Genomic DNA, 24,748 nt, shown 5'->3' on the forward strand with positions numbered 1-24,748 from the left:
ATGGGGAGGATCAGGAAAAACCACTTTGGGGTTTTGACTTTTTCCCTGCTTGTGACATTTGTCTGGGCTCAAAGGTAATCTTGTCTACATCTTCCACCCCCCCCCCCCCCCCCCCTTCCCCTCCCGCCCGTGTTGCATGTCAAGAAGCCTGCGTTAAAGCGCGCCTGCATGGCGCGTGATGTTAATAAGCCATTCTGCGTTACACCACCTTGTTTCTCCCCCCCCCCCCCGCAGCGTCAAGGATATCAAAGATCCGAGCAATATGCCTCTGGTCAAAGAAACGGTGGACAGGCTGATGGATGGATACGACATTCGGTTGAGGCCAGATTTCGGAGGTATAACGAGAAGATTGAAAAACGGAATGTCATGTTTTTCACGCCCTCCCGACGCGACATGTTCAACCGAATCGCAAAACCTGCTTTAACACCCACGATCGTCCGCTGACAGTTAAATAAACCATTTCTGGGGAGGCTGGCAGAAATAACGAGCCGATATTTGTCTTCGATTGGGAGATAAGACATGCGGGTTTTTTTTTTTATTATTATTTTTTTTACATGATCCATCTTTGGCGTCAGTGTTTGCTTGTTTCACTGCAGTGCCATTTTATCTGCGAGCTATATAAAGTCGGATTATTATTTTTTAATTCACGTTATATCTTTATTATTCTCATTTTAGCGCGGGCTGGTGATGCACAAGTCTCCTGCATGGGTGCAGGTTAGCAGAGAGAAACGTGGACGCGCGTCACGAATTTGTGGCATTTACATGATGAGAGCATTTTTCCCATGTGCGCATGCTTTTGATGCCTCTTTTCCTTTCACAGGCGCGCCAGTAGCTGTGGGGATGAACATAGACATAGCCAGCATAGACATGGTCTCTGAAGTCAACATGGTAGGTGCATCTTAATCATTATTGCCCCCTCCTAAAGTTGCCACTTGTGCCTGGCACGTCTGGAATACCCCTGAAGCTTCCGTTCCCAAACGCATCATCGCCATCCTGCCCTCAGTCTCTCCGCATCTGCAGCGCTGGTGTGTCGCTGCATTTGAATTCAAAACACACACTCACTGGCGCACTCGGACGCACAGCGCCGGCTGCGCGCGCGGAGGGTGTGGGTGTGTGTGTGTGTGCGCACGCTCCATTCCCTCTTTACACTGTTACCAAAGCCAAAGAAAATGATTATAACGCCATGTTTTCACCCTGATTGGGTTTATTTGGATTTTTTTGGAAGCCCAATTCGGGCAACCAATCACATCCTCAGCAATGCAGTGCGTTTTCGCTTATATACTTGACAGAATATGACGTCACGTAAGCGCTTTATTATTAATATACATGTCCGGTCACATAGCATTTAAAAAAAAAATGCGCGACTTCGAGAGAGGACAAGGGAAAAGTTCAGCAGCCTGTGCACGAGCACCACCCATTGGTGCGCGTGACGGAGAGCGTGCACGTCAGTGTGGACCTGCAGGACTGAGCCGAGCCTGCCTGCCTTATGAAATGTGACTGGTGAAAACATATTAAAAGCATTCCTTGCAGATACAGTCCTGAATGTGAGAAAAGATTGCTGACAAATGTGTCTCTCCATGGAAACAGCGTAAGAGATGTTATGTAAAAGCATAAAAAAAAGAGCGACGCTTTCCCTGCTTTTAACTGAGCCATTCTGTGCACGCCGTCTTCCTAATGCTTTGATTTTGTGAATCAGATGGATTTATATTTGACTGTAATTACTTTTTAGCATGATATCCAAGAATGTGTGAGTCAGCTTTGGATGAACTGGTCCAAGCTTTTCTTTTTTTTTGATGGAAAAGACTTATTTTGGTGGAGGATGCAGCAGAAACGGAAGTCCCTTGGGGTCTGGGCAGATTTGAAATAGAAACCCCTCGCTCCCTTTTGTGCTCTTTCTCTCTCACTCACTCTCATCCTTTTTCTCTTCCTCTCTCTCCCTCCTCCATCCTTCCCTCCCACCACTTTGAATGGATTGTAACTCTGGGCTCAGCAGCCATTTAATCCACCTCTGCCTTGCTCCAAAGGGTTATCTTAGGCATCCACACAAGCATTCATCTGGAAAAAACCCCCCCACTTCTGCTTCATACATCTCTGTGCATAAACAGTGAAATGCGACTGACGTCATGCAAACATGAGGCTATGAGAGAGTGTTCATCTCGTTCCTTTCTCAGAAAAGCTCTCTGACAGATCTGCACAGGCGACCCCGTGACACCACAGACAAATGTAGCGGAGAGTTTTAAAGGCAAACCTGCAACATCAGCGACCTTTAGTGGACTTGTGTTCTACATGCTGTTGTTTTTTCTTGTGAAAAGCCCTTCTGACAACTCACAGGTTTGGAATCTCCCTGTCCTTCCCACTTCACTGAGGTACAGTAGAGAGGATGAGATTGATCATTGGGCGAATCAATGAAATCACTGCGCGGTGCAAGCATCATGGGGATGAGGCTGGTGACCCGTGTTGGGTGCAGCCGCTTTGATTGCTCCTCATCAGCGGAGGCTGTTTTTAAAGACTGAAGAGGGAAAACAACATGGAGAGACGAGGGTGAAGAACGAGGTGGGGGAGCGAGAGAGAGAGAGAGAGGTGAGGTCCTGTGGTGCTAATGGGCTGAAACAAATCTCTTGTGTGACTCTCCAATCCAAGTTCCTCAACTAATTTATCAGTTGTATTCGATGTGAGTTGCCGTCTCTTAGAGCCCATGTCCATATCTGTAGATTCAGATTCTAAAACCACTGATTTCCAATGCCCTATCATAAAAATCTGAGCGATGCAAAGCCACCGAAAAAGCTGCAATAGCGATTTTGGGATGATGTAGAGACTAAGTGCTGAGTCATTGTTCTATGTAGCAGGTCCAGGGAACCTGAAGGTGCTCTTGAAGATGAGAAAAATGGTTGCAGGAATAGAGCTGTTTCTCCGGCACTCTCAGGCAGAGCACAGAGGAAAGTTGTACCAAAAAAAAAGACTTTACTTAGTCGGGCACATTAGTTAAAATTCCAACCCCACAGGGTTCTAATCGGAGGGGGAATTGTAAAAAGGGTAGATTTTAATGAGCAAATTTAACCTTCTGTACAGAATATGTGCAAACACACACCAGCGACGCTTCATTCCAAATCGTGTCTGACTTTTGCACCTGGCTTTTAGGAGAGAGAGAGAGAGAGAGAGAGAGAAAACGGAGCTCTCTGCTGTCGTAAGTGAAGGAATGTGATGTTCTGCAGTTGAAATCGTCGCTCCTGAGTGGGCCTGCCATCGTGCCAATAAGCAGGCTTGCAGACAGCTGCTCTCTTCTGTAATTAAAGATAATAAAAAACTGCCCTTGATGGAGAATGAACTCTGCAGTTCGGCTGGGACAGATTGAAGCCGTTGTGCTGACATGGATGGTGTGATGGTTAGTGGAGTGCTTTTGTGCTTTTACTTGATGCACCACATGTAAGTTGATTGCAGAGCCATTTATTTGTTGGGGGCTTTTGGGGCTTTTGGGGCTTTTGGGGCTTTTGGGGCAGTAAAAACGTGCAGGTCAGTTAGCATGTGCTAGCAGTGTTGGCAACATGGCATTACAAAACATACTATGCTGAGAGGGAAGTGTCCTCTGAGTCTGGGGTGTTGATGGGAGGGCTTTGCTGACTCACTGGGAATTGTAAAAAAGAAAATATGGCACAGATATGATATCATGGCAAAGACTCCCCCCCCCCCCAAACACCCCACTCTCCCTTTATCTCTGTCTGTTCAGTGCTGCCATCTCGCTCCAGCACTTATCTCCCTCACTTAGTAGCTGGAATTGCATTTGCATAATGCTGTTTATTTTTGCTGAAATCACAGATCCAGGAAGCGAAACCTGGTTATGGTGCATTAAAAAGTGTTCGGCACACAGCAAATGCAGCTGATTAAATAAAAGTGGAGTCCGCGGTCGGGGCAATGCATCAGTTCGGCATCGCGATGCCTTCCCACACGCATCCATACGTTGAGGCTGCGGTGAAGAGCGAGCTAAATGAGTATTTTCACTACGTGCCTTTTCTTCCTCCTGCTTGTTAATTACATGTGAAATACCTGAGGTTGGTGGTTGTTAAGAGACGCTGCCTGCACTTTAATACGGCTCTCTGAATGTTAATTAGCTGGATGTGAATTAAAAGATTTAAACAAACCAGCTGCGGTGGCTTCTGGGATGGAGGAATTAGTAGGGCGGGAGTGTTCCCTTTATTACGATCATTATCCTGACAAGCGCTGGTTTCTTTATATGAGTGAGGGGATCTGGCCGTCACATAACGGGGGTGGGGTGGGGGGGGGCGATGACAGGAGAGAACACGATGCAGGCCTCGGTGTTTCACCACAGCTTTTTGTGTCTGCGAATTAGCAGCAACCATTTTGATCTTGTTTGTCCAAACTCATCCTGTTCCATTTTATTTTCAGCTTGTGGAAAAATAAGCTTGTGTTATTTTTACTCAGTGTTGCCATGACAACACAGCCTTTTTGGTGGATCTCAGGAAGTCAAGGAAAAGCAAATAGGGTCTTTTCTGAGGGACTTTCTTCCAAGGTTTAGGTCATAGCGAAGGTCGTCTTTGAGGAGAGATCAGATTAGTTTACTCATATTTAACATGTAACATAAATGCTGACTTTACAAAAAAATAAACTTCAGATCGTTTAGTTAATTGAGTTTTCTTAATAAAACTATTAATCCATAACTGGAATACCACAAAATAAATTTTAAACATTCAATAGTGGCATTTTTAAAATTAATAAATGTTATTGATTCAATTCTAGAGGATTTATTTGGTTTGCTTTTTTTGAAATGATGTCACAGAAATTTGATCAGTCAGATTTCAAAGATCACTCCTAGTTTTGTCATTTGCTTTTTTAATCAATATCAAAAGTTGCACCAGCTTCAAATCTGTGTGGATCTCCTTTTGTCTCCTCCATTTAAAAGCTTTTAAAGTGCTGCAGGGGCTTTTTCCCAAATGCAAGCAGCTGAAAATCGAACCATTGGAAAGAGAGAGTCGTTTAAACGCGTCTTTGTTGCTACTGGTGCCGTGGTGTTCAGATGGGAACCGACGGACAAGCGGATGGAATGTCTGTGGACGAGCTTGTTATTGCTCAGATGTCAAGTCGTCTCATCGTAGCAGCTCACAGACATTGTTAGCATCAGCAGATTCTTCTGCAGCAGGACATGATGGGACACAGATGAAAGCGTTAGCAATATGGTGGACGTCTGCCTGGCCCTGTGAAGCTGCAGCGGGAGGGGGGGGGGGGGGACACACGTGCCGACTGTCACTGTCAGATGTGTTTAAATGTCCAACGTATTATGGGATGTCTTAATGGGAACTAGACATGCCTTTGCTTTGAAGGTCATTCAGAAACAGAGAGAGTACACGTTTACCTGACATTAATGAACAGACGTGAACGCGACTTGAATCCTCATAATAAATGACGCGTTGCTATAAATGAATAATAAATAAAGTAAAATAAATCGTCACTGATTCTGCAGCAGTTTAATATGTCATCAAATCACATTGACGGGGGCTTTTTTTAGCAGGAACAGGAGAGGCCAAGAAGAATAAAAGTGAAAACATGATGCTCTTCTTCAGTGGGTTCGGTTTAAACAAGTACACGAACGACTTAGAAAGTACTGCAAACTATTCAAATTAAAATGAGAGCTGTGTTGTTACTCAGTTGTTCTGACCAGATAACAAAAGCAGAAGACGGACAGACGTACGACTGCAAGTCAAACTCCCAAGCTGTTTTCATTATTGTGAAGTAATGAGTGCTTTAACAGTGTTTGTTCACATCTTAATATACAAACCTTCGGCAGCTCCCTCCCATGTCGCCGGTGACAGCTTGATGCGGGTGTAATAGAGGCCTGGTAACAACTGTAGCCTGTCGGATTTCTCAGGGAAACACAAATGAACCTCGTGTCAGTCTGTCAGGTCCTTAATAGGTTTCTTAAAGCTAGAAACTTACCTCTAGTGATATATTGTCCCAGTGCAGCCACAGTGCAGCCTCCTCTTTAGCTCCGCTGGGGAGGTTATATTAACAAATATATGTTTGTTTGTTTGTTTGTCTGTTAGCAAGATGACTCAAAACGTTCTGGACAGATCTTTATGAAATTTTCAGGAAATCTTGGAAATCTTACCAGGAACAGTTGATTATATTTTGATGATGATCCATACGAGATCCTGGTTTATGGATCACTTTGACATTTTTGGTAACATTTCAGTCAATGGAGCTTCAAAATTTGTTCCTCAATATCTCGGTTGATTATTGATTGATATATATATGGAATTTGACACAGTGATGTAGGGTGGGGGTCTCTATCTCACCACCGTATTTCATCCGGATCGGATGCGGAATGCGGATACTGTCGCGATCCGGATTTTCCCATTTTTCTTATAATGGAGGCTTTTTCGGTAAAATATGCATTTAATTCCCAGTCATAAAAGGGTCTGACATGCACTAGCATGTAAAATGTCTTCTGGATCTGATCCAGAATGAGGTCAGGAAAAAATTCGTACATTTTAACCTTAAAAAACTCCATTAGTGAGGGTTGCTATGGTGACTGTTGCTGCAGGTTGATTTCTGCCCTGCACAGCTGCGGAGGCTTTGTTGAACTGAACGAGACACACCTGTTACACATCTCACCTAATCAGCTCCTGCCTCTTTGGACCCGACTCTCTGGAAAGTTCTCTGCCAGAACATCCTCTCTGTTTGTCAGTAAGTTCAGGCTCTCCCGTTCAATGTGTCATTTTTCAAAACAGTTTTAATATCTCTCCACAAAGGAGGTTCTGTTTTTTGCTGGCCTTTACAAGACACTGTGGAATTAGAAGTGGACAAACGGATTTGTTAGGGTTGGCTATGGATCTAGAAAATCCACCATTACTGAAAGTGCGCTTTTTGTGAATAACTTGTACAATTAATAATGATATCAATGTGAATCCAATTACTAAAGGTTTGTTCTCATGGTTAAGGAACCTAAGAATATAGATCAAATAAATGTAGGGCCATTATCCTACATATATGTAAATATAGGGGGGGACCGAGGTGCACGGCGGAGGTCTGCGCTCTCCAAGTGCATTTCTAGTTTTAATATTGCTGTTCGCCACAAGATGTCTCACTCGCTGGTCCTCGCTCTGTGATATTAATAGGGTTTCTGAGGAGTGCTTGTGACAAGGAGACTGAAGGTCGCTTTGGAGACCGACATTCCTGCGTGGGATAGTCCATCGTTCAGTTTTCTGCAGCTTTCTGGCGCTGCTGGCTTCAAGATATCTGGTCTCCGTCTTTTTAGAAGCCGAAGAAGAGATTTGAAACCGCAACACTCTCGGCATTAAAAATGCTCTTTTATTACTGAGAAATTATTATTGACCAAAACAAATGTTAAATCAAGGCAGATTCAAGTTCAGTGTGAAAAGACACTTTGATGACCCTCTCATTTTAGCGGAGCTTCACTATATGAGCAAACTGTGATGTGGATATCGTGCATGCTGAATTTCTCTACATATTGCATTCGACATATTACATTAAGAATTTCTCCTTCAGGTTTTTGCACAGCATCAAAACGACACAATCCTTATCCTGTCACGATAACAAAATGTACTCGCAGGCACGATGGCCGTCTCTGATGTCCGTCTACGAGGCTTCTTTGAACAGTAACTTTGTGCTGAGCGAGGCGTTTAGGAAGGTGGGCAGTCCTATTTTGTGTGCCTCTTCAAGCTCGTGTGAGCAGGAGCTAAGCAACACCGTCTCCAAGACCATAATCACACAGCCATTGCACGTGCAGTTGGCAGCGTGCATGCCCGAGCATTTTCTGTGCCTCTTCATAGTATGCCAGTGAATGCAAACAGCAAGACACTGCAGACACATGCAGAAGCGGGCAACTCAGCAACTTTAAATAATAACATTGATGTTGGCCAAATTCAATTTACCTGCTACAGTCTCAGGCTTCTGTTATTTTGCATGCGGGCTCGCTGTCACGGCTTACTGGGACACTGGAGGAAAAAACTTGGTTCGTGTTATTTGTAACACCTGTGCTGTTCATGCTGCGTCCAATCAAGCGGCCTGCTGAGAGAAACGCCCGTTGCTGTTTCTGAATACACTCCACATTTACCGTACAGTGCTCCATATTTACTCTCCACCATTTTATTTTATGTCCTGAGAGGGAATATTAGTCCATCCATTCCTTTGTCCTTGACGTTCCTTTCCCGGCATCCGATGTTGGACTATGTTTATTTTGTTTCCTCCTTTCCTGAATTGGGCATCAACAAAGAGACAGATTTTACATATTGTAAACTCAGACAGACATTTTCAACATCATGCAGATTATACTTGTTCCTTCATCAGTAAGGCAAAGGGGTGGTGCCAAAGATTGAGATGCATTTTACCGGGGACGCTGCCGTGGGTGTAGCAGGCTATACGAACCTCCAGGCAGCAGCTAACAATCCCAAAGGTGATAGAGACATCCATCCGATCGACTTGTCTGATAATGAGACGGAGAGGGAGCAAGTGTGAGAGGAGGGTTCAGTTCAACTGTTGTAAAACAGGATGAGCAATGCAGCCATCCTTGCTCGACTTTTCACTCCTGAAAAAATCATCATGGCAGGAGCGGGTGTATTTTTAGATGCCCTTTTTGTGCAGCGGTTGGGATGCATGCAATGAATGAAGGGATGGTGGTGATTGCTTTGCGGGATCCCACCAGAGATGAGCGGTTCTATGAAACAGGATAATAAGGAGTGTTCATAGCTGCTTCAAGGGCTTGTATTTTTCCAGTTTATTTTACTTCTTATGGCTTTCACTGCAATACACTGCAACAGAGCAGATCCAACTGCAATGCTGGTTTTCTTTTTTCTTTTTTTTTTTTAATCATGGATGTGTGGGTGTAAGTATTTTTTAAAGAGTGAGAAGCAGAGAAAGGAGACGGAGAGTAGAGATACAATTTACTGCTACAGCTCCAAGCATGTGTAAAGACAAACTGTTCAACATAGATGCGGCTTTCCACTGAGGCTAAATCTGGAAAATTATCTCCAATGTTTTGTTGTTTTTTTTTGCACGACTGTAGAAGAAAAAAAAAAATCTTACTTGTATTATATGGAGTATTGGCTGCATTGATGAGAACGCAGCTTAAGTTTTTGCAGTGGAAAAGGAATTCAACATATAGACAGCCAGACAAGAAGACTCCCCTCCGGTTGCAGTCTCAACATTCTGGATGGTAGAATGTTACCCCTCCAAATCCCAGCCACCATAGCCCCAAGTGCAAGCAGTGGCCTTTCAGAGCACGAATGACCTTTTGGCTAACGCTCTCACTATAGTGTGCTGCAGAACATATATGGAGTCTGATGTTATTCCAGTCCTGGAGACAGAGAAAAATAACTGGCTGGGGCATGTTGGGTGGAAACTGGACAAACCGCAGCCATGATTAGGTTGGATGTAAACATCAAAATTGAGTACTGGAAATGATCACTTGACTTTGAATAGCAAGTAACAGAATGTAACATTGGTGCGGTTTATTCACAGTATGACTGTCTGCCTGGTTGTTCTGCACTAAGTGGACCTCCGTCTCCGTCTCCGTCTCTGTTCTGCAGGACTACACCTTGACAATGTATTTCCAGCAAGCATGGCGGGACAAGCGTCTTTCCTACTCGGAGATCGCCTACAACCTGACCCTGGATAACAGAGTAGCAGATTCGCTGTGGGTCCCGGACACCTACTTCCTAAATGACAAGAAGTCCTTTGTTCACGGCGTCACCGTGAAGAACAGGATGATCCGTCTCCATCCTGACGGCACAGTGCTTTATGGACTCAGGTGAGCTTTTTTTTTTTTTTTTACAGGTGCCCTTCTCATCATGACGTGACTGTTAAGATTGATTGTGCATAATGAATCATGCACACACACTTTTTGTTCCTCCTGAACAGAAATTGTGTGTGCAGCTAAAATGATACCTTCTGCTAAAATACATTAACTGCAAGGGCTCCAATTTTCACTCCTTTTGTCATAAACAACTGAGCTAAACAAATCAGGTATTATAAACTAGTAGAAATCACACACACACACACACACACACTGCTGGATGCGTGGCTCAAGGGTTGAAGGGTTCTTCCTGCTGCAGGGTTGTTGACATCAGGTCATTTCTAACGGTGAAGTTTATTTACTTCCTTCTGCACTGGTTCTTTTGACATATTTGCAGAAGCGTGCAGTTTATTACAATTAAGGCCGTTTGTTAGAATGACAAGTTTGATGAAGAGTTCAAACAGAATTATTCTGGTTAAACAAGTGCAACAAGGTCATTGGTTTTGGCGCACCTTGCATGGATTTGAATGGTGTAACTCATTGATTAGAAATGTGAATATCATTTAATTAATTTACTCTCAGCCTGGTTATTATTTTAAAAGTCTGAGATTATATTTATTGTAGAAAGCTGAAGAATGCTAATTTAAAATGGTTTGATTCTTCATATTGAATTTGGTTTTGATTATTTAAACATATACATGCAGACTTTATGCCTCAGCAGCAGCTCTATGGCGAGGTGGCAGCTGTAATACTTGGCTTAATGTTGAACATTTCTTACATGCAGCAGGCATTAAATAATTGATAAATCATTGGGGTAATTGGGGGGGGGGGGGGGGGGGGGGGCTCTGCCCCAGAAGTAGATGTATAGTAGCACCCCTGGGTCTGGGGTTTCTCCATTTGCTTGGGACTGAATAAAGAATTTCAAGGTAGTTCACAGAAACAAAGGAGCCAACGGCCACCAAACTATGAAACTGTTATTTTTCAGAAGTTATACAGACTCAGAAACCGTTTTAATGAAAAGAGAACATCACTCTTTGGTTTCTGCTCTGGGATTTTTTTTTTTTACATCTCCTGGTGATCATCAGTATCAATAATTGATTTGGTTTGGGATCAATAATAAAACAGGGTGTGTTGGAGCAAGCAGTCAAACTGTCTGATTGTGTGGCAAGCTTCAACCTAGCCACGAGACACTTCTTTGTCGTGCTGAAGTCTGCAATTCATAATTGATACCTCATAATCAATAATGTAGAGGTTCAATACGAGGCATAATCCAAGTTGGACTTCAGGGCCGCGTGAAGCCCATCCATCAGTGTGGGTTGCTGCCGCCTCCGCTTCATAATGTTTGTTGTTGCTTGTGAAATGATCTCGGATTAGCGCTGGCGTTTAAACGATACGATTATTGTCGCTGGATGAAGCTGCAGGCTTTCAGCCGCTCTCTTTCTCGCCTGGGATGTCCTCCTTGCGTGAAAAAAAACCTGCTTAACAATTTAAACATCTGCACTGCACCAGGCTATTTGTTGCTACATTTTGTTTCAGCAGTCAAGAAATGTCATTTATAACGCGAGGACTCAGTTTTCGCATTAACACCCAAAGAGTGATGGCGGCTGGGGAAGGGCTTGTTGCACCTCAGAGAGTATTGCGTGCAGCAGAGAGAGGTGGCTGTTGCTTCAGACGCTTTGTCCTTGTCGGAGCTGCTGCCTCCCGGCTCCTCTATTATTTGGTTCGTGGGTTTTGTCCAGGTATTATTTGACACTAGCGAGTCCAGACATCTGGAGCTTCGGTCAGAGTTAGCTGGGCCGGATGCGTGCGAACGTGCTGACGCGTAGGGCTTCGGTGGATGTGGAGGCGATGCCTAAATGAGAGGAGATTTAAGGGTTGTGTGTGTGTGTGTGTGTGTGTGAACACGCGTCCTGCCAGGGTGTCTTAGCGTTCGAGTGTTTGATTTCATCACTGCCGAGACGGTCATGTTTTCACTGAGGCCACCTGGTTGCTGTTGGTTTGCAAGCAGGTTTACTCAAAAACTACTTAACAGGTTTCCATGAAATAAAATTTTTTTTCAATACAAATTCATCGATTATTATTTTTTTCCTTTTTCCTTTTTTCTGCCGGGCTTGTTCTAGTTTTAGTCTTTGTCATCTGTGTAACACTATCAGTGGCGGATCTTATACCAAAACAATAAAACTGAAGATACTAAGTGAAGTGGCATCATCATCGTGGTCTCAGATGAATAATTGACATAACCTGGAAACTATTTTGTGATTATTTGTGTTTTATAGTGACAGGTGGAGGTGCAGTTGCCGATCAGATGTGAGGGAACATAAAGCAAAATGTGTTTGGCACTGATGCATAGTGAGGTATAAAATAGCACAAAACAAAAGTACTCTGGTAGAAGTAGATCAAAATGTTAATTCAGTTCAGTACTTGACTAAATGTGGGGCTGGGCTTAGGAGGTCGTCCACCTCTCAGCATGTCTAGTGTCTTATCTTTTTATTTGAGCTGATATCAGTTAAAATACAAATCCTTTTACCTTTGGTTTCCTGCTCCGTAGACGATGTGTGGTGGAGGCTACTCACGATGGTCATGTAGCGATGCGATGATTGAACATATTTCTACCTGTGAAGATCACATTCAAATGACATCACCTGCAGAAAATAAAACAGTGTGTGACAAACTGAGAGCAGAATGTAGACTTGGTGTTTTTTTTATCCAGGAGGGAGGTCTGCAATGGAAAGATGAGACTCCTGGTTAAATGAGGATACATGAACTCCACTGCTTTTGTTTCAAGATTAAAGACACCTTTAATCTAAAAATGAGATGCTATGTAGCGTGCTTAGCTGTGAGCTAAAATGCACTAAAAAACCCTCAATACTAAACAGCATACAATGATTCATATACTGTTAACATGCATCAAAACATGATCAGTCAAAAAATTTACATAAATGACAGAATAACAAATATAAATGGAAATTAAAATCAGTTTTCCTGCAACCTTTTAATGGCTTGTTTCCCTTTTTTAAAATCTTAAACACTAAAAAAGTCTCCCTAAATCCATTTATATAAAACAGTAAAAATAAACATATTACTAGCCTCAGATTTCTGCTAACTAATAATAATAATAATAAAAACAAACACTGCACCTGCGGGACCCAAATAGATTAGGAAGCACTAGATTACTGTGTGTGTGTGTGTGTGTGTGTTTGAGCAGTTTTGGGAGGAAGCAGGATGGGGATGTTTTTATTTCCGACTTCGTGGATATTTAAAGCATCCGGCAAACTTACCGAGCGTCTGAAAGGACTCAGATCAACATAAACTCCTCGAGCTTTGCATGATATGCAGGAAAGAAGGGAACAGAGTCAGTGAAAGATTCCTTGCGTGTAACTCAACATTCACATCGATGGATTGAGGAAAGAGGCAGTGAAGAGGAAACATGAAGGTCAGACTTCCTTCAAAATGGAGAAATGCTGAGGATTCTCTCTCTCCATCTCTCCCTCTGTGAGAGGACACATCCTTGCAGTGGAGACTGATGTCCTCTTTAGCTCAATAGATGACATCTCGTGGCCAGGAGGAGAAAGCTGCTGAGTGTCGCAAGAGAGGGATTTGAATAATCTTTTATTTCCTGTCAATAGAATCGATGCGGGCTCAGCATCACCTTCAAAGTTATCTCTCTTTCTCTCAGACTACTGATCAGGGAGGACGGATTTTATGTTGGGCGTGTTTAGATTTACTCAGACTTTGAAATCAGGAACCCTCTCCCTTGATTTGGCCGGACTCTTGTTGCCACCGCAGAAGGCGACAGTGCCTGTGCAGCGAGAAACAGCCCCGCCGTGCTTTCACACCTCAGCAAGGCTCTCTAATCAAAATGGAGGAACCTTCTCCATCTTAATTTAACTTAAACTCGATTACAATGTACGTGCAATAATAATGTGTGAGTTTAATTAAAGGAGGTTCTGGCTTGTAACCTGCTTGCAAATCCTTTTTTTTTTTTTTATCTGCATAGGTGCTCAGCCAGGATGCTCCCTGGAAATGAGATTCAGTCTAGGACTTTGTGGTGGTTGTGTTATGTCCGTAAACAAGGTCATTTTGGGGGGGGGGGGGGGGGGGGGTGCACCGGCTGCCTAAGGGGGTCTGCATACATGCATAAAGCCCTGGTTGATCTCTGAGGGAACGTGCAAAGAGAGGAGAAAAATAAAGCAGCCTTTTTTTTTTCGAGCTCCATGTCCTATTAGCTCCGACGCAGAGCAAACGAACCATGCTTGAATCTGCGTGATCCGTTAGAGCGTGGCCTCTCCTCCGGCGGGTTGGGGTGAGAGCGAGGGGCTGGCCCCGATGCTGATGAACAGCAAACAAGCCTGTGCTGCGTGATGACTGCTGCTGCTGCTGCTGCAGAGGTCCAAAGCAGACTCCTGCTGCAGCGGAAATGACGAGGAGGAAACCGCAAAGATGGGGAGGGAATCCTGCAGAGACGTCGTCGTCATCGGTCTCTCTCCTCCTCTGTCGTCACTAGTTGTCTATTAATTTGTTCGTGTTGGAAGAGGCCATTTTAGCTAGGCCAGGGGATGCAAATCAGGCAAAAAAAAGAGAGAAAGCATTGAGACTTCTGCTGATGATGTAGATGGGCTATAAATAGGCTGTTATTTTTACCCCTGCCATTTTGGCCTCATTTCCACTTTTCCCCTGAGCTTGCTTTGCCACCCAATGACGACTTAGTGATGGTGATGGTGATGATGGTGAGTAGACTGGCTGGTGAGCGCAACATCCCAGTAAGTTGTGGTCACAAGTGGGGTAAACCAGGACAGAAATAAGATTCCTGCTTTAATCCCCCAGTGCACCATGGCCCTGCTCACTGGGCTCTTATATAAGAGCCCAGAGAGCAAGAGAAAGAAGGCAGAGGCAGCGTTTGAGTGTGAGAGAATGGCTGGATGTCTACATTTAAAAAAAAAAAAAATGTAATCTTGAAAGTTGCCAGGCTGAGCCCAGGGGAGCTGCAAGTGTTATGTAGAAGGATTTCAAATCAACTTTTCCTCTTAATTATTTAAGACAAAACACCCTTCAAGATAAGTTTGCAGTTATGACCGAGTTAAGAGTGGGAGAGATTGTAATCCGATTTTTACAGTGTCCATTTATTCTTGAATTAGGTTTTGTTTCTATGCAGATACATTTATAGATTAAAGCAGCATTTCTCATGTAGAAGATTGTAAAATACTTCTTGGGTCTTTCTTGTACTGTTGCATTCAGCCAGAAATCTCCATCTCACCAAGCAGGTTTAATTAACATGAGGTAATAATCAGATAATACACTTTTGCCTTAAACTGGAGATTGAAAGGAGAGATAATGACATTTTCATGTCAAGTTGACTATCTCTGCAACTTCTCCTGGTTTATCAGGATCAAAAACAAGAGGATTAGGAATTTATGGCAATACTCAATCTTTTGTTGGTACAATTTGATTAAGTATTAAATTTGTTAGATTCAGCAGCTGGTTGTTTAATTGAAAAAAGAAATGCTCTAAATAATGTCGCAGCTGTGGCTCAGAAGGTTTACTAATCAGGAGGCACATTGAAGTGTCCTCACACACAATACCGAAGCTGTGCAGTTTTATGTCTTTTTATTGCTCCTGATGAGCAGCTGCACCGTGCATGCTAGCAAAAATATCAAGTCCTGCTATAAAAAAGAGACAAGACAGGAAAATCACTGCATAAATGCATTCAATTAACCATTTGCTTCCTTAGAAAACATTGATTTATCATGACTGACACACTCATAGCGTTAGTAATGTTCCTTCTCATTCTATGAAAAAGCAATTTAGTCAGCTCCTTCCTAAGAATGGGTCAGAATCCCATAAAAACTAGGCAATCAATAGCTTGACATTAGCAATGTGGTAAAAAATAATTTCATGATTCCTAATGAGAGTTATCTAATTTAATCTTTGTGAAGTGTAATCTACTGATGATGTTTTAATCTGTCTATTTATCTGTTTGTTAGCAGAATTACGGAAAAACTGATAGATGGAGCTTGCTGGGGGAAAAAAATCTGAAAATGGGTCTTGGTCTTTCGCATTACATTTTGAGTGAGATCCGGATATTCGTCTGGATAGAATAAAAAATTGGATTTCCCCATTTACTTTTAAGGACTTTTCAAAAAATCATATCTTGTAAAATATGTATTCAATTCATTCAGCAAAAATCACAGTCAAAAAGGAGTCTGATATTGCACTAGCATGAAAGAAATTTCTGGTTCTGATCCAGAAGGAGGTCGGGGAAAAAATATTACATTTAAATATTGAATACTCCATTTAGGGATTCAAACATCAACTCTGATTCTCTTTTATTTTCATGGCTGGTGTATAAAATACCAAGAACAATTTATGACCTTTTGGTGATGATCCAGTAATAGTATCTTTGTATTAAATAATTACAGAATCATGAAGTTACTGTAACTCAGATTACATTTGTAGTACTGCAAATCAAAATTACAGTATTTAAAAACTCTCTGTAAGATGAAAAATAATATTGTTACAAACATGCTGCTGAAACTGAACTGATTCCCTTTTGATGTCAAATGTGATGCATCTGGCACAGTAACCAAAAATCAGTCAGATCCTGAAGAAAACCTTTGAAATGTTGATTTTATTGAATTCCCATCCAACTGATTCTAAATCCTAGGCGTTGATTTTCTTAGAAGTCATGTAATGGGGCAGGTTTTTTCTCGGTGCAATGACAGTGTGTAATCTAATTTGATTTCATTTAATTTATATTTGTCAACCTGGTCCACATCAAAACTACACCAAAATGGTGGTGGTGGTGGTGGTGTCTTCCTCAGTTGTGAGATTTTGAGTCAATCCTAATTCTCTTTGATGACATTTTACATTTTCAGAGGAGCATCGGGTCCTCCTCAGTTCTCCGTGTCTGTCATCCTGTTTGATGTGTTCATCGTTCTCTGAAGTGAAGGTCATATGAAATGAAATGGGCCGCTGGTGGCTGCTCCACAGACTCTTTGATGAATCCCTTTATTCTCCCTTCCACTCTGTGTGTAGGATCACTACAACCGCAGCCTGTATGATGGACCTACGCCGCTACCCTTTAGATGAGCAAAACTGTACCCTGGAGATCGAAAGCTGTAAGTACCATTGTCCCTGGCAACCGGCTCGCACGCCCACACGTTGATGCGGATTTGAACGGAGCCCACGTTCACAAGTGGCTCTGACAGCCGGTGGAGAAACAGTCTGCCGGCCGAGCGGTGGAGAGGCGGGAGGAACGTTTGAAAAGGCGGCGTGTAAAATGCTGAGAGAGCCTGATGAGGTATCAAGAGATACGCATCACCTAAAGTCTCACCGGCTGATAACATCCATCTCCAACTGCAGCGGCTTCCCAGGGTGTGGAGGAGCCTGATTGGGCCCAGTCTGCTCAGGGATGTGCTGATAGCCAGTGTCGACGCAAATCTTTGTCCGTGCTTGTACGTGGAGGTGGTTCCTGTGCGAGATCGGTCCGGTGTTCTCGAGTGAGCGGAAGGAGGAAGTGTGGAGTAACACGAGAGCGAAAGAGGAGGCCCTTTTCATGTTTTAGCCGGGTCCCGAGAGGAAAGGATTACGGGGCTGGGATGCGGCGGCGGGCTGAGTCTTTCCGGGGTTGGAGCATATCATCGCCAGCAGCATTGAGCAGCACAGAAACGGCATGGGCCAAAACGCCGCTCGCCGCTCCTCTCCATTATGCTCACCATCTCTCCTCATCGCTCCCTCTTTCCGGTTCTCATCTTCTTTCTTTGCAGTCTCATCCTCTTCTTTTTTTTTTTCTCTCCCACCTTTTTTTTGAAGATCCATAACTCATACTGGCTTTCTTCTTCTCCTCCTCCTCCCCCTCCTCCTCGTCTCTCAAGCAGCACAACTCAAAATACACACACACACACACGCACACACACACGATTGTAGTTTTGATCACCAGGCAGTATCGGCCCTCATATGGATTAACTGGCAACGGTTTTAACATCGGAATCAGCTCGTGCTATTTTATTCAGACTAATGAGCCCCGAGAACTCACTTCCCTTGATAAACTTGATGCATTTTTAAAAGACACAAGTCTTAAAACCCGACATTCCCAGATACACCAGCAGCTCACGGCTGCTGCTCAAGCCGCTGGCCTCACATGCTGGCCTGCAGGGGGGGGGGGGGGCGACACATTTCTAGATGTATTCTATTTACTGTTTACATGCACACACCCACACATGGATGCACATCCTAGAGCTCATTCTGCATTGTTTTTCTCTTCAACTAATCAGTCATTGGGACGAAAACCCGACTGACCAGTTACGTGCAGGTTGTAAAATGAAATGAAATGAAATGAAATGAAATGCTTACCTACCTGGCGGTGTCCTTTGTGATGATTCCCCTCCCGTTGCCAAATTCCGTGACGCAATCCTGACCCAGTCCGTCATGAGCAGAGCTGCAATGAGCAAAACGGCTCTATACTGTAAAAAAAAACAAAGGTGGAACAAAATATCAGAGACGGAATGGGATCATTTGATAATCCTTTTTTCAAATTTCAGGTTTCAACATTTTGTAAATCTTTGCAATTGCTTCATTTAATTACTTAATTTAGAAACATAAAAATAAAAAGGTTGGGGGCAATGAGAGAATGCAGATTTAGAGAGAAAGAATCTGTTGCTTATTTTGAGCATCACTTTGCTTTTTATGCTATAACAATTTAAAATGTCTGCAGTTAAACAGGTCGAGAGGCCTGTCCGCATTATCAACCCAAAATGAGTGCCGTGACTAATGTCACCTTGAATGTCAGGAATTAAATACAAATCAAAGCCTCGGCGTTTAATTATTCATCGCATTAGAATAGGTCACTGCCTCTATTTTGAGTGTGAGGCAGAGAAAGTTGAATTCAGTCCGGGGAGAAGGCTGCCATCAGTTTACCCATGACGTTCTTCATGAGAGAAACTTTCTTCCACAATGAGTGAAGGATTTGCAACTTTTTCATTCGCGTGCACGAAGCAGATCCAGCTCTAAATCGCAGCAGCTCAAAATAGCATTTGTATCAATCTCGGCACGTTTCAAAATCGGCAATGCTTTAACTGAGAATTTAAGCAGAAACTCTTGCTCCCATCTTTCACGTTTCTTTCTCTCTCTTTTTTATTACATGGACATATTTTTGTGAATCGTGCAGTCCTACCAATCACTTGAAGTTCATGGCTTGCTGTTAGTTTTTTAATCTAATGTAAGAAGGTTGAGGACACGCGTCAGCATTGTTCATGAACATCAGCTGTTTGTGCAGCGGAGGGAACAAAGACTTCTCTTTTGTAGGTCTTATGGGGGGGGGGGGGGCATCATATTCTCAAAATCCTTTGTTGGAAATTCCAAGATATCCTCAACCAATATTAAAAATGTCAAAAATAAATGTGCTGAAGTTACTTTAAACTAATATCTACATGGAAGAAATGAGTTTAAGTGAATCTCAGACTTTTGGGCTTTTAGCACTTTAAAATAAAGCAGTCAACTTTTTACGTTTCCGCTTTTGTTCAACCAGTTCTCTAAATGCTTCTTCTGAATTTTACATTATTTGAGATCATATTTTGTAACATTGCCTGAAGCTCGGATGTGTACTTAGAAAGTGACTTCAGACGCACAGCAAGGCTGACATTTTGACGACGATGTCTGTGTGATTTCGTTGCTGAGGGATCAAAAAAGAAATGATAAATATTCCCCAAAAATAATCCGCAGTGAATGTAGCCAAAATGATTTCCTTTAACCATAAGAACCTCAAACGTAGTTTGTGGCCCATTGTCAGGTTGGAAGTACTACTAAAATGTTTTCATTGAACGTTGCACTATGCTATAATGTCTTATCGACTATTAATGGACGATGATAAAGTGTCTGAGCTTTGGTTTCTTCTCTGCAGACGGCTACACCACTGATGATATTGAGTTTTACTGGCGAGGTGGAGAAGGGGCCGTGTCCGGGGTGGACAGAATAGAGCTGCCACAGTTCTCTATTGTCGACTATAAACTTATCTCCAAGAACGTGGTGTTCTCTACAGGCAAGCAATACAAGTCTCTTCTTTTCGTGTGTACTGTGACAGCTTTGTTGATCTGAAAGCAGATTATTAGAAAAAAAAAAGCTAATTTACTGTGAATTATAGACTTTCCAACATTCAAATCAAAACACGCACACAAATGTTGTTGGTATACGTTTTTGCCAGGCTCTCTAGTGTCAAGGAAAATATAGCTTTTAGTAGGCGTCAATGTGAAAAATCTATTTCTATCCCACTTCCTCCCTCCCCCCTGCGCCTCCTTCAGGTTCTTACCCCCGCCTGTCCCTCAGCTTCAAACTGAAGAGGAACATTGGTTACTTCATCCTGCAGACGTACATGCCTTCCATCCTGATTACCATCCTCTCCTGGGTCTCCTTCTGGATCAACTACGATGCATCGGCTGCCAGAGTGGCCCTAGGTAGGATTGTCTCTCCGCTGCTCGACACTGACCCTGGGAAACAAGTGAACGCTAGATGATAAGAGGGCAGGAAAGCAGCATTTAACATACATGTCGACTTGCTTCGGGTCTATGCACGAGCCTGCTTCTGCACTTACTCTTTTCCTCATTAGCTTGAAGCATACGAGCGATAACAGTGTGTGATAGGCTGCCTGGCTAAATGTCTGTTGTTCAGAGATGGCTCGATGCATGACTCATGCAAGAGCGAGAAGCACCGCAGCTCGACCTTGAAGCCTGTTGTCTTTCTCTCTGCTGGTCCATCTGTCGAAGCCTCTCATTGGTTGCAGATCCCATCTTATTCGGCTCGCCCGATAAATGACAGTTAGGCCGTAATGTGGAATGTGTGTTGGAGCCCCAGACGGTGCATTCGGAGTCTAACGTAATTTAAAGATATGACGGAGAGAATGTCCTGAGAGTGTGCAGCCGATCAGACGCAAGGCCTCACACTACAGCGACGCTGCTGGGTTATTTAGAATCCGTGTGAATCTGACCAAATGCGGATTGTGCATGCAGATGACTAATGTATCAAACACAATGTGTGTATGTCAACAGTTAGCTAGTTGTGTGATTAATACCTAATGTTAACGGTGTTCTTTTTATGCGGTTTGTTGTAACGTCTGTCTGTTTGCTATAAATACCCCCCACCCCACCCCCGACGAGAAAACCTTCGTACAAAGTCACGGTTCATCACGCGGGGATCATGAATGTCATTTTGCTGAGTCTGGAACAAATCAACATCGCCGATATCTGTGTAACATTCATTCTAACATGGTGTATTTGTTTTCCTTATTTTTTTCCTGCAGATGCTAAAACATTTTCAGAGCGTGCAAAGGCTTAAATTTCTTTCTAAACATGTGATCTGTGGTATCCAGGGATCACCACGGTGCTGACCATGACCACCATCAACACCCACTTGCGAGAGACGCTCCCAAAGATCCCCTATGTGAAGGCTATTGACATGTACCTGATGGGCTGCTTTGTGTTTGTCTTCCTGGCCCTGCTTGAGTACGCCTTCGTCAACTACATCTTCTTCGGCCAGGGCCCTCAGCGGCAGAAGAAGGCGGCTGAGAAAGCTGCCACGGCCAATAACGAGAAGCTGAGACCTGACCCCAACAAGGTACATGTGCCGGCACACTTCCGGTATCTGTGCTTGTCAGTTAATGTGCACGTGTGTGTCTGTCACTGTGGGATCAAATGACTTCTTCTCCTCTCAAGGTCAACGTGATGCTGTGATCAATGTTCGATGTCTTTACTCCTGCTCTAGCTTTCCGTTTCCACTGGTTCAGCCCTGTGTATCGAATGTTTCACATCAATCAGGATCTGAAAGAGTGAATGCAGAAACTTTGATTAGCACTTAATTTATCTCCATATTTCTGTGTCTCTTAAAGGGCAAGGCACCGTGGAAAAAAATCACTGGTTGTGGTGGAAAAGCCTTCACTTTAAATCTTATTCTAAAGTTAGCAGGAGGAACAACAACGTTAAAAAAAAAAACACACCCTTTCCTTCTGAATGTGGCAAGCTAAGATTTTCCCTTAAGTAACAGTGCTGATTTTGTATGCTTGCAGTGGCTGGTGGGAAATGTAGTTCAGAGAGATGATGCTCTGTATGCCAGAATGAAACAGAGGGAAATTGACGCGTATGACTCGATGTGGGATCCCATCTTTGTGGACGATGCCGCTTTAGGACTAGGCGAGCAAAGAAATAAGGTACTGGAGGTTTTGAAAGTCAAAACTATGTCATCAATCTGAATCAATCCAGATCAGAGGAAAATGCTGTAGTCTTTGTTGCATTGCTTTGATTTCTATAGCTTTTTTAAGGCAACTTTGATCATCACTCCCACCATTGTGTTTTTCCCTCTCTTGGTTTGCTCTTCATGCATTTTCCTGACAAACACGGCTTAGCAGTTTGATTTCTGCAGGCATTAATGTAATCTTGACTGGGCTGCACATCTAAATTACTGGGAAGCAAACAAATATGGCAAGAGAGAAGAAAACATCAGTAGCTTCTCAGATACTATCTGTTAGAAACAAATGATGTCAAAGGGAATTGATAACTCTCTTAAGACAGAGTGAAGCAATTGAAAGGAGCGAGTTTACAGTTTGATGAATAGTGCCGACTAAGAGGCTTCGCATCAAAGTTACACAAAAATGCAAAATACAACAAGCTGCATTTATGTCGGGACAGGATTGGACTACAGGAATGTTTTTCCTAACAAGTCAGGCTATGGATGAAGAAAAGTTCATCTGAATTCACTTTCCACAACGTCTTTCCCGACCTGCCCGGAACCTTTTTTAGCCTATATCTCCTCCATCATTGCAAAGTCCTTGCTTATTTCTCTCAACCTTCTCCTGCCACATGTTTTTTTTATTTTCTCTCTTTTATTTCTTTCTTTATTTTTATTCACTTTGTCTTGTGAATCGACAGAATTTTAACCAAACCGGCTGAAATTCTGTGATGACAATGAATATGCGATTGAGTTTGTGGAGTGCGTCGTGCTCCTCCAGGAATGTTACTTCATAGTGTTGTGGTGGTCAGATATTGCTTGACAGATGATCAATAATTTACTGAGTGCTTAAATATTTCTTTACTTAGTTTTGGCTCATTTGCATTGCCCATTCTAGCACCTCATCAGTATTTTTTCTTTTTTTACATAGTAAACTGCCGCTGTTGCTGAACTTTCTTCTGACACTAACCTCTAATGGCTCCATTTGTGTTTGCGCACACAGATGACTCCCGATGACAACATCCTGTTTAGCACCCTGGAGATGAAAAATGAGATGGGTGGTGCTGGGGATCTCTCCCGGGGCTTGGGAGCACCCGGGGATCCCCGCAACACCATGCTGGCCTATGATAGCTCGACACTGCAGTACCGCAGAGCAGCCATGGCCCGCCAGAACTACGGCCATAGCGCCTTGGAGCGCCACGCCCAGAAGAAGTCACGCCTAAGGAGACGGGCCTCGCAGCTCAAGGTCAATATCCCAGACTTATCTGACGTGAACTCTATCGACAAGTGGTCCAGGATGATCTTCCCCACTGTCTTCTCCTTCTTCAACGTCGTCTACTGGCTCTACTACGTCCATTAAACCCAGCGGCATCTGGTGGCCAGCTTACGGTGGGCTTGCAAAAAAAAAAAATATTTAACGAGCAGGGGTGAGGTGAGAGAAATTAAGAGAGGAAGAAGGAAAGATGAACAGTGCACCAACATTTTTAAGCTGGTTCATGTCGGAAAAAGCAGGGAGAATGCAAAGACTTGGATGGACTTGCAGCAGCACCCAGCACTTCAGTCAGAGGGACTCTTTTAGGATTTTGGGAAACACCTTAAAATGACTGACGCTCCAAAAGAGACGAGAGTTGAAAGACAGAAATGGTGCCTGTTCCAGAATTTCAATATATCACTAATATTTGTCATTCGTAGCTTACTCTCTGTGAATCAAATATTTATGCTTGTGTTTGCATATATTTTAAGGATTTGTTTTGTTTGGTATCTATTTACTTCGTAGCTGAGCCGTCTGCATCCAGGAAAGCTTTAAAATGATTTCAAAGGAATCATCCTTGATAGTCTATTTTCCTATAATTACTGTATATCAGGAACATCTTTTTAAAGCATGCTTATTTCATTTGCATCTCAGACATAATGATGGTGGGGCTTAAAGGATTTTCATTTTTACTAGTTGAGGCTAGGCTGTCAGTTACCATTTTCTAGCTTTGGCTTTAGCATGGCCGGACTCGGGTGTGATGGTTTTAGTGTCACCGTACGACAACAGGCGTGCAGCAGGGAGCGCTCTTTTCTCTGAATGTCCCGGAGGGCTTTTAAATGGTGCCAATGCTGATAAGGAAATGCTTCCCGAGTTTTTGAAGATTTCATATTACCCAGTGAAAGAGTGAGATTGTTTTGCTTTTGCAATGCTGACAGAATCAAGTCCATTTGTCCTCATGTTTTTAAAGAGATAATTAGACTTCTCTGCACTTTCTGTCGTCATGAGTGGAGCTTCAGAAGGGGAGGACGGCTTTAACACGGCATAAGCAGGTGTAAGAACTTTGCTGGCAAATGTGCTGAGTTTCATTGCAACCAGAGTTGCTGCATAACTATGGCAATCCACAATCATAATTATCAGTAGAGCTGAATGATAGAAGTATGATGCGTTTCATTGTGGTTAGATTTCTGTTTTGAAAAGCTGTAGATAAACAAAAATTATGTTTAAAGAAAAAGAGATGATTCATTTTTATAAATCAATACTCACATTATTGTGTAAATATTACGGATTTATTCTATTTAAATGGATCTCTGTTGTTGTTTTTTGCAGTTGAATTACAGATCAAATGTTTCATTCATTCAAAAAACAAAGAGCAATGTAACTGAGGAAAAAGAAGAAGAAAACCACATCCACAACTTTGCTGACTCTGTACTTTTTTGGACTTTTCTCTTTTTTCTTTCTTTTTAATGGACTCTAAAAGGATCTACTTGCTGAAATTAAAGCACTTCCAGACACCAGTGACTTCT

The 24,748-nt window shown here is 42.9% G+C and overlaps 1 protein-coding gene across 1 annotated transcript; it reads left to right on the forward strand.

Moving 5' to 3' along the window:
- On the forward strand, positions 1 to 23,330 carry gabrb2a (gamma-aminobutyric acid type A receptor subunit beta2a). The gene is made up of 10 exons (XM_068740250.1): positions 1 to 74; positions 235 to 335; positions 821 to 888; positions 9,558 to 9,778; positions 16,796 to 16,878; positions 19,659 to 19,796; positions 20,056 to 20,208; positions 21,120 to 21,364; positions 21,813 to 21,953; positions 22,974 to 23,330. The coding sequence occupies exons 1-10, from the start codon at positions 1 to 3 to the stop codon at positions 23,328 to 23,330; spliced, it is 1,581 nt and encodes a 526-aa protein (XP_068596351.1).
- Positions 23,331 to 24,748: the final 1,418 nt, after the last annotated feature.

This window comes from Brachionichthys hirsutus, chromosome 6 (assembly GCF_040956055.1).
Source record: "Brachionichthys hirsutus isolate HB-005 chromosome 6, CSIRO-AGI_Bhir_v1, whole genome shotgun sequence".
In the NCBI taxonomy this organism is placed as follows: Eukaryota; Metazoa; Chordata; class Actinopteri; order Lophiiformes; family Brachionichthyidae; genus Brachionichthys; species Brachionichthys hirsutus.